Consider the following 14,368-nt stretch of genomic DNA (forward strand, 5'->3'; position numbering starts at 1 on the left):
GCCCGTAATCTGCCTGCACCCTATGTCAAAAAATTAAACACACCAGCAGTGTGAAGAGACCTGAAAGTGGCACATGGCAGCAGAGTGTGGCGATGGAGACAGCAGCAATGGGAGGCCGTACAGGGACCCATGAGAGACTCTGGACTTGGCAGCAGCATGAGGAGGCGGTATATAGGGGCCCATGGCAGATTAGGGGCCTGGCAGCAGCTATGTGAGGCCCGTAATCTGCCTGCACCCTATGTCAAAAAATTAAACACACCAGCAGTGTGAAGAGACCTGAAAGTGGCACATGGCAGCAGAGTGTGGCGATGGAGACAGCAGCAATGGGAGGCCGTACAGGGACCCATGAGAGACTCTGGACCTAGCAGCAGCATGAGGAGGCGGTATATAGGGGCCTATGGCAGATTAGGGGCCTGGCAGCAGCTATAGGAGGCCCGTAATCTGCCAGCACCCTATGTCAAAAAATTCAACACACCAGCAGTGTGAGGAGACCTGAAAGTGGCACATGTTTGAGGCATGATTCATGGCGGATTTAGTCAGTTGTGTCAGGAACTGGTGGTTTGAAATCCAGACTAATCCACGCCTGATTCATTTTCACAAACGTGAGTCTCTCCACACTTTGGGTGGACAGTCGTGTCCTCCGCGGAGTTACAATACCTCCTGCCGCACTAAACACGCGCTCCGATGCCACGCTACTGGCCGGGCATGACAGCCTTTCAAGGGCAAATTCAGCTAGTTGGGGCCAAAGGTCAAGTTTCGTTGCCCAGTAGTCAAGGGGATTGTCTACCTCGGTTGGCAGGGTGCTGTCCAAGTAGGCCCAAGCCTGTTGTTTGAGGTCCTGCTCCAGGTCCACCTGATGCTGCTGCTGCTGCTGCGGCTGGTTAGTAGTTTCCTCACTGCGCTGGTGAAGAAAGCTACTCATCATCGACTGCAGACTGAGGCAGCCGCTGCTGGTGGAGCTGCCACTGCTCCTACCACCCCACCCCTCCCCTGCTGCCATGCCAGCGGAACGCGAGCGCACAGGGCCCACAGTGTCTGAGGATGGACGTTGGCGCACAAAGGCAGAGACCAACTGACTACATAGGTGGTTTTTATAGTACGTAATTTTGGCCTCCCTCTCAGCAGGTGTGAAAAAGGCCACCATTTTGGACCGGTAGCGAGGGTCCAACAAGGTGGACAGCCAAAAGTCATCCCTCTGTCTGATGGTTATTATTCGGCTGTCGCTACGCAAGCAACCGAGCATGCTATGGGCCATTTGTGCCAAGGAATGCGAGGGACTCCCTGCCTCCATCTCCACAGCATACTGCCACGGTGCGTCTGGGTCCTCTGTCTCCTCCTCCTCCTCCTCTACCAGATGCTCCTGCTCCTCCACTCCTGTCCGCTGAGTGGAAAAACCACCCATTTCACTCAATAATTCCTGAGCACAAATGTCCTCCTCTACCTCCTCCTCTTCTTCCTGTCCTGCCCCCACAGGGGTCATGTGGCGTTGAGATCTGTGCGCCACGTCTACCGCACCCTGACCAGCCATTGTTAACAGCATTTGTTCCAGGACGTGCAACAGAGGAATGACATCATTCATCCCATAGTCCTGCCGACTCACGAATAGCGTGGCCTCCTCAAAGGGCCTGAGCAAGCGGCAGGTGTCACGCATGAGCTGCCAATGGCTGACATCTAAGTTACACAGGGGAGTACCTTTATCCGCTTGTAACATCAGGAAATCGGTGATGGCCTTTCGCTGCTCGTAAAGGCGGTCTAACATGTGTAGGGTTGAATTCCACCTTGTTGCAACGTCGCAGATCAGGCGATGCTGTGGAATTCCGTTCTGCCGCTGCAGCTCAATGAGGGTGTTCTTTGCGGTGTAGGAATGGCTGAAATGCATGCACAGTTTACGTGACATTTTAAGGATGTCTTGCAGTGGGATGGTGGATTTTAGGAACCGCTTGACAACCAGATTGAACACGTGAGCCATGCATGGCGCATGGCACAACCTTCCTTGACGCAGAGCAGACACCATGTTCTTTCCGTTGTCAGTCAACATGGTTCCGATTTTTAGTTTGCGCGGAGACAGCCATCTGTCGATTTCTCTGTTCATTACACTCAGCAGTTCCTCCCCTGTGTGACTACGTTCGCCAAGGCATACCAGGTGCAGCACAGCGTGACACCGTTGCGCCCTGCACATGTGATATGCCGGTCGGGTAATGGGACTTGGCACGGGGGTGGCGGCTGAGGACACGGCGGAAAAAGAGGTGGTAGAGGCGGACATGCTTGCTGGACCAAGGACGTGCAAACGTGGAGGCAAAAGCGTCGTGACCTGTCCAAGTTGCTGGTGCGGCTGTGCCGGCACCACGTTCACCCAGTGGGCCGTAAATGACATGTACTGTCCCTGATCGTAGTTACAGCTCCACACGTCGGCGCTGCCGTGCACTTTGGCAGAGACCGACATGCTCAAAGACTGGCCCACCATCTCTTCTACATGTGAATGCAGGGCTGGCACTGCCTTTTGGGCAAAGAAATGACGGCTTGGCACTCTCCACCGCGGCGCGGCACAAGCCATCATTTCTCGGAAAGGTGCTGAGTCCACCAGTTGGAAAGGGAGGGACTGCAGCACCAGCAACTTGGACAGGAGGACGTTCAGCTTTTGCACCGTCGGGTGCGTGCTCGCAAACTGTTGTCTCTTGGAAACGGATTCCAAGAAAGACTGCTGACGGAATCTGAGAAGAGGAGTAGCAGGAGAAGGAGCATCTGAACGAGCGGAAGATGCCAACGAGCGACAACTCCCCTCAGCAGAGGTGTTGGAGCCTTGACTGGCTGATAGAGGGCGATTGACGACGTCGGGTGACGGAGCAAGTAACGGAGCGGGTGATGGAGCGGGGGCTGGGGCAGGCAGAACCGCCGTATGTTTATCACGGTTTTCCCAGGCCACCGAATGGTGACGCTGCATATGCTGACGCAACGCTGTAGTCCCAACATGGGCCCCCTGGCCACGCTTGCATTTCTGGCCACATAGTCGACATACGGCTACGTTTACTTCCTCGGGCGGCTTGAGGAAAAATTGCCACACCACCGAGTAGGAAACTTTGCCCCTGCTACTCCTCACTGGCTGACTGCTACTTCCTCCGTGCGCACCGGCACCACTACTGGCCGTGGTGGTAGGCTGCAGTGGAGCTGGTGCTCTACTCCGTGGACGTTTGGCTCCACTGACACTGCTGCGACCCTGCTGCTGTCTCCTGGGCAACCCACCGACTGTTTTGCTCGCTGCCAAGCTGCCACCCTCTTCTCCTGATGATGCGGAAGAAATTGCCTGATGACGACGAGGCTGCCAAGTGCGATCAACCTCCTCATCATCAAGTAGGGTCTCCGCCTCACTACTAGCCCCCTCGGCTGCGTCTGGGTCAGGAGACAGACCTGTCTCTAGACCGGCTACCGAGCCACTCTCCTCGCCAGTACTTGTTCGCTTGGCTGCTGAAAAGGCGGATGTCTCCCCCCGTTCCTGACCGCCCTCTGTTAGCTCTTCCTCACTGTACAGTGGGGCTGAGCCCACAGCATGCGATACTTCGCTTGGTGAGGGAACAGCAAAGGACAGGGGCAGGTAGAGGACACGTGATTTCAGTGGGCTTGCTCCCGGGCCATGCCAACTAACGGTTGTGTCTGACGTACCCACCGACCGTTGGCTGTAGGTGTCAGAGGTGACCTGGGAAGAGGAAGACGACCGAGCCAACCAATCAATGACGGCAGGGTTGTCGGTGGAGACACGACCGCTGGATGACACCGGGAGCACTGGCCTCTGGCTGCGAATACTGCTGCCTCGACCCCTTCCTCTGCTGCCACGTCTGCTCGCTCCTAAAACATTGCCTCCTCTGCCACTCCTCTGCATGTTGTCTGACATACTATTTAATTCAACGATTAGGTGTCCCTGAGTAACAATTCTCTGGCACTCAGTAACAATTCTGTCTGTCCCTGAGTATGAATTCTGTGGCCCTGAGTAACAATTCTGTGTCTGTGCGAGTAACAATTCTGTGTCTGTGCGAGTAACAATTCTGTGTCTGTGCGAGTAACAATTCTCTGGCACTCAGTAACAATTCTGTCTGTCCCTGAGTAACAATTCTCTGGCACTCAGTAACAATTCTGTCTGTCCCTGAGTAACAATTCTCTGGCACTCAGTAACAATTCTGTCTGTCCCTGAGTATGAATTCTGTGGCCCTGAGTAACAATTCTGTGTCTGTGCGAGTAACAATTCTGTGTCTGTGCAAGTAACAATTTTGTGTCTGTGCGAGTAACAATTCTCTGGCACTCAGTAACAATTCTGTCTGTCCCTGAGTAACAATTCTCTGGCACTCAGTAACAATTCTGTCTGTCCCTGAGTATGAATTCTGTGGCCCTGAGTAACAATTCTGTGTCTGTGCGAGTAACAATTCTGTGTCTGTGCAAGCAACAATTTTGTGTCTGTGCGAGTAACAATTCTCTGGCACTCAGTAACAATTCTGTCTGTCCCTGAGTAACAATTCTCTGGCACTCAGTAACAATTCTGTCTGTCCCTGAGTAACAATTCTCTGGCACTCAGTAACAATTCTGTCTGTCCCTGAGTATGAATTCTGTGGCCCTGAGTAACAATTCTGTGTCTGTGCGAGTAACAATTCTGTGTCTGTGCAAGTAACAATTTTGTGTCTGTGCGAGTAACAATTCTCTGGCACTCAGTAACAATTCTGTCTGTCCCTGAGTAACAATTCTCTGGCACTCAGTAACAATTCTGTCTGTCCCTAAGTAACAATTCTCTGGCACTCAGTAACAATTCTGTCTGTCCCTGAGTATGAATTCTGTGGCCCTGAGTAACAATTCTGTGTCTGTGCGAGTAACAATTCTGTGTCTGTGCAAGTAACAATTTTGTGTCTGTGCGAGTAACAATTCTCTGGCACTCAGTAACAATTCTGTCTGTCCCTGAGTAACAATTCTCTGGCACTCAGTAACAATTCTGTCTGTCCCTGAGTAACAATTCTCTGGCACTCAGTAACAATTCTGTCTGTCCCTGAGTATGAATTCTGTGGCCCTGAGTAACAATTCTGTGTCTGTGCGAGTAACAATTCTGTGTCTGTGCAAGTAACAATTTTGTGTCTGTGCGAGTAACAATTCTCTGGCACTCAGTAACAATTCTGTCTGTCCCTGAGTAACAATTCTCTGGCACTCAGTAACAATTCTGTCTGTCCCTGAGTAACAATTCTCTGGCACTCAGTAACAATTCTGTCTGTCCCTGAGTATGAATTCTGTGGCCCTGAGTAACAATTCTGTGTCTGTGCGAGTAACAATTCTGTGTCTGTGCAAGTAACAATTTTGTGTCTGTGCGAGTAACAATTCTCTGGCACTCAGTAACAATTCTGTCTGTCCCTGAGTAACAATTCTCTGGCACTCAGTAACAATTCTGTCTGTCCCTGAGTAACAATTCTCTGGCACTCAGTAACAATTCTGTCTGTCCCTGAGTATGAATTCTGTGGCCCTGAGTAACAATTCTGTGTCTGTGCGAGTAACAATTCTGTGTCTGTGCAAGTAACAATTTTGTGTCTGTGCGAGTAACAATTCTCTGGCACTCAGTAACAATTCTGTCTGTCCCTGAGTAACAATTCTCTGGCACTCAGTAACAATTCTGTCTGTCCCTGAGTAACAATTCTCTGGCACTCAGTAACAATTCTGTCTGTCCCTGAGTATGAATTCTGTGGCCCTGAGTAACAATTCTGTGTCTGTGCGAGTAACAATTCTGTGTCTGTGCAAGTAACAATTTTGTGTCTGTGCGAGTAACAATTCTCTGGCACTCAGTAACAATTCTGTCTGTCCCTGAGTAACAATTCTCTGGCACTCAGTAACAATTCTGTCTGTCCCTGAGTAACAATTCTCTGGCACTCAGTAACAATTCTGTCTGTCCCTGAGTATGAATTCTGTGGCCCTGAGTAACAATTCTGTCTGTGCGAGTAACAATTCTGTGTCTGTGCAAGTAACAATTTTGTGTCTGTGCGAGTAACAATTCTCTGGCACTCAGTAACAATTCTGTCTGTCCCTGAGTAACAATTCTCTGGCACTCAGTAACAATTCTGTCTGTCCCTGAGTAACAATTCTCTGGCACTCAGTAACAATTCTGTCTGTCCCTGAGTAACAATTCTGTCTGTCCCTGAGTATGAATTCTGTGGCCCTGAGTAAGAATTCTCTGGCACTCAGTAACAATTCTGTCTGTCCCTGAGTAACAATTCTCTGGCACTCAGTAACAATTCTGTCTGTCCCTGAGTAAAAATTCTGTGGCCCTGATAACGTTTCTGTGGCCCTAAGTAACAATTCTCTGGCACTGAGTGAAAATTCTGTCTGTCCCTGAGTATGAATTCTGTGGCCCTAACTAGCGTTTCTTTGTCCCTAAATAACGATTCTGTGGCCCTCATTAACAAGTCTGTGTCCCTGAGTAATGGTTCTCTGTCCCTAAGTAACTTCTCTCTGTCCCCAATTCTCGTTTCTGTGGCCCTAACTCTGTCCCTGTCCCTAGTACAGAGCGGTCTGCCTCTGTTCAATGACTGCAGGCAAATGAAGATTTCCAAAATGGCCGCTATATATACCTCGACCATTACACAGTGCTGGCTGGCTGGCTGCTGATTGGCTGATGCGATCACATGTCGTTGAGGAATGCATTATGGGGCAGCGCGCCTTGTCTGCGCGCCTTCCCCGACATCCCCGCTCCGTCGCCGCACATGTCAGCCGCCATTTTCGGAAAAATTTCGATTCGCGCGTCCGAATTAGGCTGTTTTTCGGATTCGGCACGAATCGAAATTTTTCCAATATTCGACTCGAATTCCACTTCGGATACTTCGATTCGCTCATCTCTAGTCAGGTTCTCTGTGGAACACTCGAGTTCCTTTAGGGTTAAAGTGCTACTAAACCCACAACAGTAAAATCAGTCTGTAGTAAAGCATGCTTGTTATACTCACTGTGGAACCTAAGGGGTTAATCCTCTGCATTGTGTAAAAAGGCTGTTTGATCCTTTCTTCTCTGATCCTCCCCTTCTTCCAGTGCCCCCTTCTTATCTCCTGATAAGACATATCTGTGGAGACACTCTGCATATGCTCAGTTTGGTGTGTAATGCTAGAGAGGCTTTTTTTTTTCTTGGAAGAGTGCATGTGATCAGCACGGGGCCAATCAGCACTGTCCAGACAGAGGTCAGAGGTTCTGCAGAAAAGAAAGAAAACTCCTCCTACAAGCTTTAACCAGTGCTCTGCTGAACACTTATAGAAGTCACAAGACTTGCTCTAACTGCTGATGAGAAAAGGTATTTAGCGGTTTATATTTACTAAAATAATTGCACTTCCATGTTCTGTGCACTGTGGGAGACCAGATATAGGGAATGCAGGGTCTGGGGTTTAGTGACACTTTAAGGCCAGGGCTCCATGCGGGACACTCGAGTTCCTCCACTCGAGTTTCTTTAGTGTTGAGGTCAGGGCTCTGTGTGGGACACTTTAGTTCCTCCACTCAAGTTTCTTTAGGGTTGAGGTCAGGGCTATGTGCAGAACACTTAATTCCTCAACTCAAGTTCCTTTAGGGTTGAGGTCAGGTTTCTATGCAGGACACTCGAGTTCCCCTAGTGTTCAGGTCAGGGTTCTGTGTGAGACACTGGAGTTCCTCCACTTGAGTTCCTTTAAGGCTGAGGTAAAGGTTCTGTGCAGAACACTTGAGTTCCTCCACTCCAGTTATTTTAGGATTTAGGTCAGGGTTCTGTGTGGGACACTTGATTTCCTCCACTTGAGTTCCGTTAGTGTTGAGGTCAGGGCTCTGTGCGGGACACTTGAGTTCCCTTAAAGTTGAGGTCAGGGCTCTGTGCGGGACACTTGAGTTCCCTTAAAGTTGAGGTCAGGGCTCTGTGCAGGACACTTGAGTTCCCTTAGTGTTGAGGTCAGGGCTCTGTGCGGGACACTTGAGTTCCCTTAGTGTTGAGGTCAGGGCTCTGTGCGGGACACTTGAGTTCCCTTAAAGTTGAGGTCAGGGCTCTGTGCGGGACACTTGAGTTCCCTTAAAGTTGAGGTCAGGGCTCTGTGCGGGACACTTGAGTTCCCTTAAAGTTGAGGTCAGGGCTCTGTGCGGGACACTTGAGTTCCCTTAAAGTTGAGGTCAGGGCTCTGTGCGGGACACTTGAGTTCCCTTAGTGTTGAGGTCAGGGCTCTGTGCGGGACACTTGAGTTCCCTTAGTGTTGAGGTCAGGGCTCTGTGCGGGACACTTGAGTTCCCTTAGTGTTGAGGTCAGGGCTCTGTGCGGGACACGTGAGTTCCCTTAGTGTTGAGGTCAGGGCTCTGTGCGGGACACTTGAGTTCCCTTAGTGTTGAGGTCAGGGCTCTGTGCGGGACACTTGAGTTCCCTTAGTGTTGAGGTCAGGGCTCTGTGCGGGACACTTGAGTTCCCTTAAAGTTGAGGTCAGGGCTCTGTGCGGGACACTTGAGTTCCCTTAAAGTTGAGGTCAGGGCTCTGTGCGGGACACTTGAGTTCCCTTAGTGTTGAGGTCAGGGCTCTGTGCGGGACACTTGAGTTCCCTTAGTGTTGAGGTCAGGGCTCTGTGCGGGACACTTGAGTTCCCTTAGTGTTGAGGTCAGGGCTCTGTGCGGGACACTTGAGTTCCCTTAGTGTTGAGGTCAGGGCTCTGTGCGGGACACGTGAGTTCCCTTAGTGTTGAGGTCAGGGCTCTGTGCGGGACACGTGAGTTCCCTTAGTGTTGAGGTCAGGGCTCTGTGCGGGACACTTGAGTTCCCTTAGTGTTGAGGTCAGGGCTCTGTGAGGGACACTTGAGTTCCCTTAGTGTTGAGGTCAGGGCTCTGTGCGGGACACTTGAGTTCCCTTAGTGTTGAGGTCAGGGCTCTGTGCGGGACACTTGAGTTCCCTTAGTGTTGAGGTCAGGGCTCTGTGCGGGACACGTGAGTTCCCTTAGTGTTGAGGTCAGGGCTCTGTGCGGGACACTTGAGTTCCCTTAGTGTTGAGGTCAGGGCTCTGTGCGGGACACTTGAGTTCCCTTAAAGTTGAGGTCAGGGCTCTGTGCGGGACACTTGAGTTCCCTTAGTGTTGAGGTCAGGGCTCTGTGCGGGACACTTGAGTTCCCTTAGTGTTGAGGTCAGGGCTCTGTGCGGGACACTTGAGTTCCCTTAGTGTTGAGGTCAGGGCTCTGTGCGGGACACTTGAGTTCCCTTAGTGTTGAGGTCAGGGCTCTGTGCGGGACACTTGAGTTCCCTTAGTGTTGAGGTCAGGGCTCTGTGCGGGACACTTGAGTTCCCTTAGTGTTGAGGTCAGGGCTCTGTGCGGGACACGTGAGTTCCCTTAGTGTTGAGGTCAGGGCTCTGTGCGGGACACGTGAGTTCCCTTAGTGTTGAGGTCAGGGCTCTGTGCGGGACACTTGAGTTCCCTTAGTGTTGAGGTCAGGGCTCTGTGCGGGACACTTGAGTTCCCTTAGTGTTGAGGTCAGGGCTCTGTGCGGGACACTTGAGTTCCCTTAGTGTTGAGGTCAGGGCTCTGTGCGGGACACTTGAGTTCCCTTAGTGTTGAGGTCAGGGCTCTGTGCGGGACACTTGAGTTCCCTTAGTGTTGAGGTCAGGGCTCTGTGCGGGACACTTGAGTTCCCTTAGTGTTGAGGTCAGGGCTCTGTGCGGGACACTTGAGTTCCCTTAGTGTTGAGGTCAGGGCTCTGTGCGGGACACTTGAGTTCCCTTAGTGTTGAGGTCAGGGCTCTGTGCGGGACACGTGAGTTCCCTTAGTGTTGAGGTCAGGGCTCTGTGCGGGACACGTGAGTTCCCTTAGTGTTGAGGTCAGGGCTCTGTGCGGGACACTTGAGTTCCCTTAGTGTTGAGGTCAGGGCTCTGTGCGGGACACTTGAGTTCCCTTAGTGTTGAGGTCAGGGCTCTGTGCGGGACACTTGAGTTCCCTTAGTGTTGAGGTCAGGGCTCTGTGCGGGACACGTGAGTTCCCTTAGTGTTGAGGTCAGGGCTCTGTGCGGGACACGTGAGTTCCCTTAGTGTTGAGGTCAGGGCTCTGTGCGGGACACTTGAGTTCCCTTAGTGTTGAGGTCAGGGCTCTGTGCGGGACACTTGAGTTCCCTTAGTGTTGAGGTCAGGGCTCTGTGCGGGACACTTGAGTTCCCTTAGTGTTGAGGTCAGGGCTCTGTGCGGGACACTTGAGTTCCCTTAAAGTTGAGGTCAGGGCTCTGTGCGGGACACTTGAGTTCCCTTAGTGTTGAGGTCAGGGCTCTGTGCGGGACACTTGAGTTCCCTTAGTGTTGAGGTCAGGGCTCTGTGCGGGACACTTGAGTTCCCTTAGTGTTGAGGTCAGGGCTCTGTGCGGGACACTTGAGTTTCATTAGAGTTAAGGTCAGGGCTCCTTCGAGTTCCTTCACACCAAACTGGTCACACCATGTCTTTATGGAGCTGGCTTTGCACACAGGGGACTGTCATGATGGCACAGAAAAGGGTCTTCACTGTTACCACAAGGTTGGAAGAGCACAATTGTCTACCATGTCTTTGTATGATGGAGTATTAGCAGGACCCTTTACTGCAGCGGTTCTCAACCTGTGGGTTGCGACCCCTTTGGGGGTCGAATGACCCTTTCACAGGGGTCGCCTAAGACCATCGGAAAACACATATTTCCGATGGTCTTAGGAACCGAGACACCGCTGTCAAGACACGTGTCAATCACACCTGACACGCCCCCCCCTCCGGGTAGGGGGATTCAACTCCCTCTGCCTTCGCTGATTGGTAGACCGGTCCGTCCCTGATTGGTCGGGTTTTGTGCCGGAACGCACGCAGCTGTTTGAAGCGGAGGATTTGTGCGGAGATCTCCCGCTGCTCCGATCATTCCGAAGTTTTCCCGCCCCGACCAACCGTCCCCATGAACTGCCTGAACGTGGCCGATGTCATGCCCGGATCACCCAACAAGATCAGGGCAGATCCAGGTTAGTGCCTAACCCATCGTACAGTGGGAGGGGCTCTCATTGTACCCCGCCCCAGATAAATTATTATGGGGGGCAGATATATAATTTATGGGGGTGATACATTATTATAAAGGGGGAGAAGGGCAGACAAACTATCATTTGGGGGGGCATTTTTACAGGGATGAGGGGCAGATTATTTGGGGGGGTAATCATTATTGGGGGCAGATGTATTTTTATGGGGGTGATAGATCATTATAGAGGAGGGGGCTAATCATCATTATTGGGGACAGATGTATTTTTATGGGGGTGATAGGTCATTATAGACGGGGGTGGGGTAATTATTAGGGGTCAGATTTATTTTTATGGGGGTGATAGGTCATTATAGAGGGGAGTGGGGTAATCATCATTATTGGAGGCAGATGTATTTTTAGGGGGGTGATAAAAATATTTCACAATATATAATTACATATTGTTTTTGTGATTAATCACTATGCTTTAATTATGTTCAATTTATAACAATGAAGATACATCCTGCATATCAGATATTTACATTACGATTCATAATAATAGCAAAATTACAGTTATGAAGTAGCAACGAAAATAATTTTATGGTTGGGGGTCACCACAACATGAGGAACTGTATTAAAGGGTCGCGGCATTAGGAAGGTTGAGAACCACTGGTTTACTGGAATCACTTGAACTAATAATTTGGAGGGGGGGGGGGGTCCACAAACTTTTGACCATATAGTGTAGACCTACACATACTTTGTCTTCTGTTATTTATAGTCTATATTATCTCTACAGAGCTTCTCCAATCAGCCCTAAAGATAAAGATCCCGTCTGCTCTATGGCCAACCAAACCGCTAATTTTGAATTTGAACTTACCGGTTTCCCAGGAGTCCCTCAGAAGTTCCATACGCTGGTGTCATTGGTTATACTTATTATGTGCATCATAATGTTTTCCACCAATGGCGCTGTTTTCCTTTTGATCATCCTAAAGGAGAAGCTGCATAAACCCATGTACATATTAATCGCCAACTTAGCGTTCTCTGACTTTCTCTTCGACGCGGCTACCTTGCCTAAAATTATTGGAAAGTATTGGTTTGACGGTGGCAAAATATCCTTCCTCGCCTGCTTTGTGCAAATGCATTTAGTCCATTGGCTGGCTGGAGTAGACTGTTTAACCCTCATGTTGATGGCATTTGACCGTTACATCGCCATCTGCAATCCGCTGAGATATTCGTCTACAGTTACCAACAAAATGATCATGTTCAGCTGCAGTTCTATGTCGTTTACCTGGGCTTTTGTCCAATTAAACATCATATTAATAGCCAAACATCCATTCTGTGGTCCCAATAAGGTCCTCAGCTTTTTCTGCAACACCTCGACTGTTTTGCGCTTGGCTTGTGACGATGTTAATTCAACTCGAGAAATTCTTTTGATTGTAGGCTTGGTGGTTCTTTTCGGGACTCTAGCCCTCATCATTTTATCCTATATCGCCATCCTACTTTCTATTCTCTCATTGAGCCATTCGGACGGCTGGTGGAAGGGATTTTATACATGTGTGACCCACTTATTTGTTATCATCCTGTTTTATGTCCCGCGGGTGTTTGTCTACATAGCCAATTATGCCAAGTTGGTCCTCACTCCCGACCTGGGGGTCTTCCTCATTGTCCTACAATCCTATCTGCCTCATTTGGCCAACCCTTTCATATACTGTCTGAGGACCGAGGAGATCAAGAAGATTATTTCCAGTACTTTAAAAAAAAATGTCCACTTTAATGTATAGCTGACACTTTTTCTTATTTGTAATTTTGCATTTTGGTGTAGAAAGTTTGGAGTTTAAGTGATTGGCTTTATTGGTCAATGTAAAGTATGAAACCTTTTTTTTCATTTTGGATTGAGTAGGGAAGGGCTAAAATCACAGCCAGATTTGAAAAAAAGATGCAGATGTAATGCCCTCTAGGTTAGCTAAGTAGGTTTGTTGTTGTTTTTTTTTCTTTTGTAGATAGAGGCTGAATAGCTGCCTGGGATGAGTCAGCCTGGGAGTGAGGCAGGAGTGTACCTCAGGACAGGCTGGGAGGATCTACAGGTCAGGGCTTCTAGAACCCTCCCATCTTTCCAGAAACTGGAGAACTTTCAGGGGTGGAGGAGGCCCAGATCTGCATGTTTGAGGGACCTTGGCCTATCCCGGCAGGAGGCTGGGCATGGTGACAAGGGCGACCATCAAATATGACAGAGCCTGGGGAGCAGGGCAGAGTGTGTTGGGTGGAAGATGGATTGAGAGGCTGGAGTGAGGAGCCTTGGAGGTGGTCGCAGGGAGGGGAGCCTACCTACAGGCCGGTTGCTGGACAGGAAGACCTCCACTGTCCCACTGTCCCCCAGGAAGGACAGCCTGTATACAGGGAGAAAGACAGCTCAGCAAAAGGCCTGAAAGAAGCTTTAACCCATCACACTAGCAGGATAGGACAGTGTGAGTACTCCTACACTCCCTGGGCTAGGAGCCTGCCTACAGGCTGGCTTCTTGACAGGAGGACCTTCACTGTCTCACCGTCCATCAGGAAGCATAGCCTGTATACAGGGAAGAAGCTAGCTCAGCAAAAGGCCTGAAAGCAACTTTAACCCATCACGCTATCAGGACAGAACAGAGTGAGTACTCCTACACTCCCTGGGCTAGGAGCCTACCTACAGGCTGGTTGCTGGACAGGAGGACCTCCACTGTTTCACCGTCCATCCGGAAGGACAACCTGTATACAGGGAGCAAGTCAGTTCAGCAAAAGACCTGAAAGCAGCTTTAACCCTTCACGATAGGAGGACAGGACAGTGTGAGCACTCCTACACTCCCTGGGCTAGGAGCCTACCTACAGGCTGGTTGCTGGACAGAAGGACCTTCACTGTCTCACCATCCATCAGGAAGGACAACCTGTATACAGGGAAGAAGTCAGCTCAGCAAAAGGCCTGAAAGCAGCTTTAACCCTTCACGATAGGAGGACAGGACAGTGTGAGTACTCCTACACACTGGGCCAGATAAGGGGAGAGGGTGGTGTAATACCCAACTAGTTCTCACCCGGGACTGCTTAACTGCAAGCTCTTGGGTTCTCTTGCTCAGGGATATCCTCAGTGTAGCTGGGTGAAGAGGCGGATTCATCCGGGGTCTGAGAAGGTCTACTGTACTCCTTAAAGGGACAGTGCTATTGCTAGTCCACATTTTTGTGCAGTCTTTTAGTTTTTTTTTTGCTACCAAGTTTGTCCTCAAGTTCTACAGTTCTTTGAGCTTCTGATATACCCCTAGACCCTATCCAAGTTGGTAACCCTTTAATAAAAACAACATAACAAATAAAGGACTGTTTATTGACTCTAAGTGTGCAGAGTGTGGAAAATGTGTGTTGCCTGGCCTTGCAGAGCCTAGGGAGACCCAAAACAAGTCCAGCAGCCCTTACGAG

At 50.1% G+C, this 14,368-nt stretch overlaps 1 protein-coding gene across 1 annotated transcript; it reads left to right on the plus strand.

Moving 5' to 3' along the window:
• Window positions 1-11,772: 11,772 nt before the first annotated feature.
• LOC149442090 (olfactory receptor 6B1-like) lies at window positions 11,773-12,714 on the plus strand. Its single transcript, XM_089656521.1, has one exon. The coding sequence runs from the start codon at window positions 11,773-11,775 to the stop codon at window positions 12,712-12,714; it is 942 nt and encodes a 313-aa protein (XP_089512647.1).
• The last annotated feature ends 1,654 nt before the right edge of the window (window positions 12,715-14,368 follow it).

This window comes from Staurois parvus, unplaced genomic scaffold (genome assembly GCF_062004578.1).
Source record: "Staurois parvus isolate SC_StPar_1 unplaced genomic scaffold, SC_StPar_1.0 ptg000913l, whole genome shotgun sequence".
NCBI lineage: Eukaryota > Metazoa > Chordata > Amphibia > Anura > Ranidae > Staurois > Staurois parvus.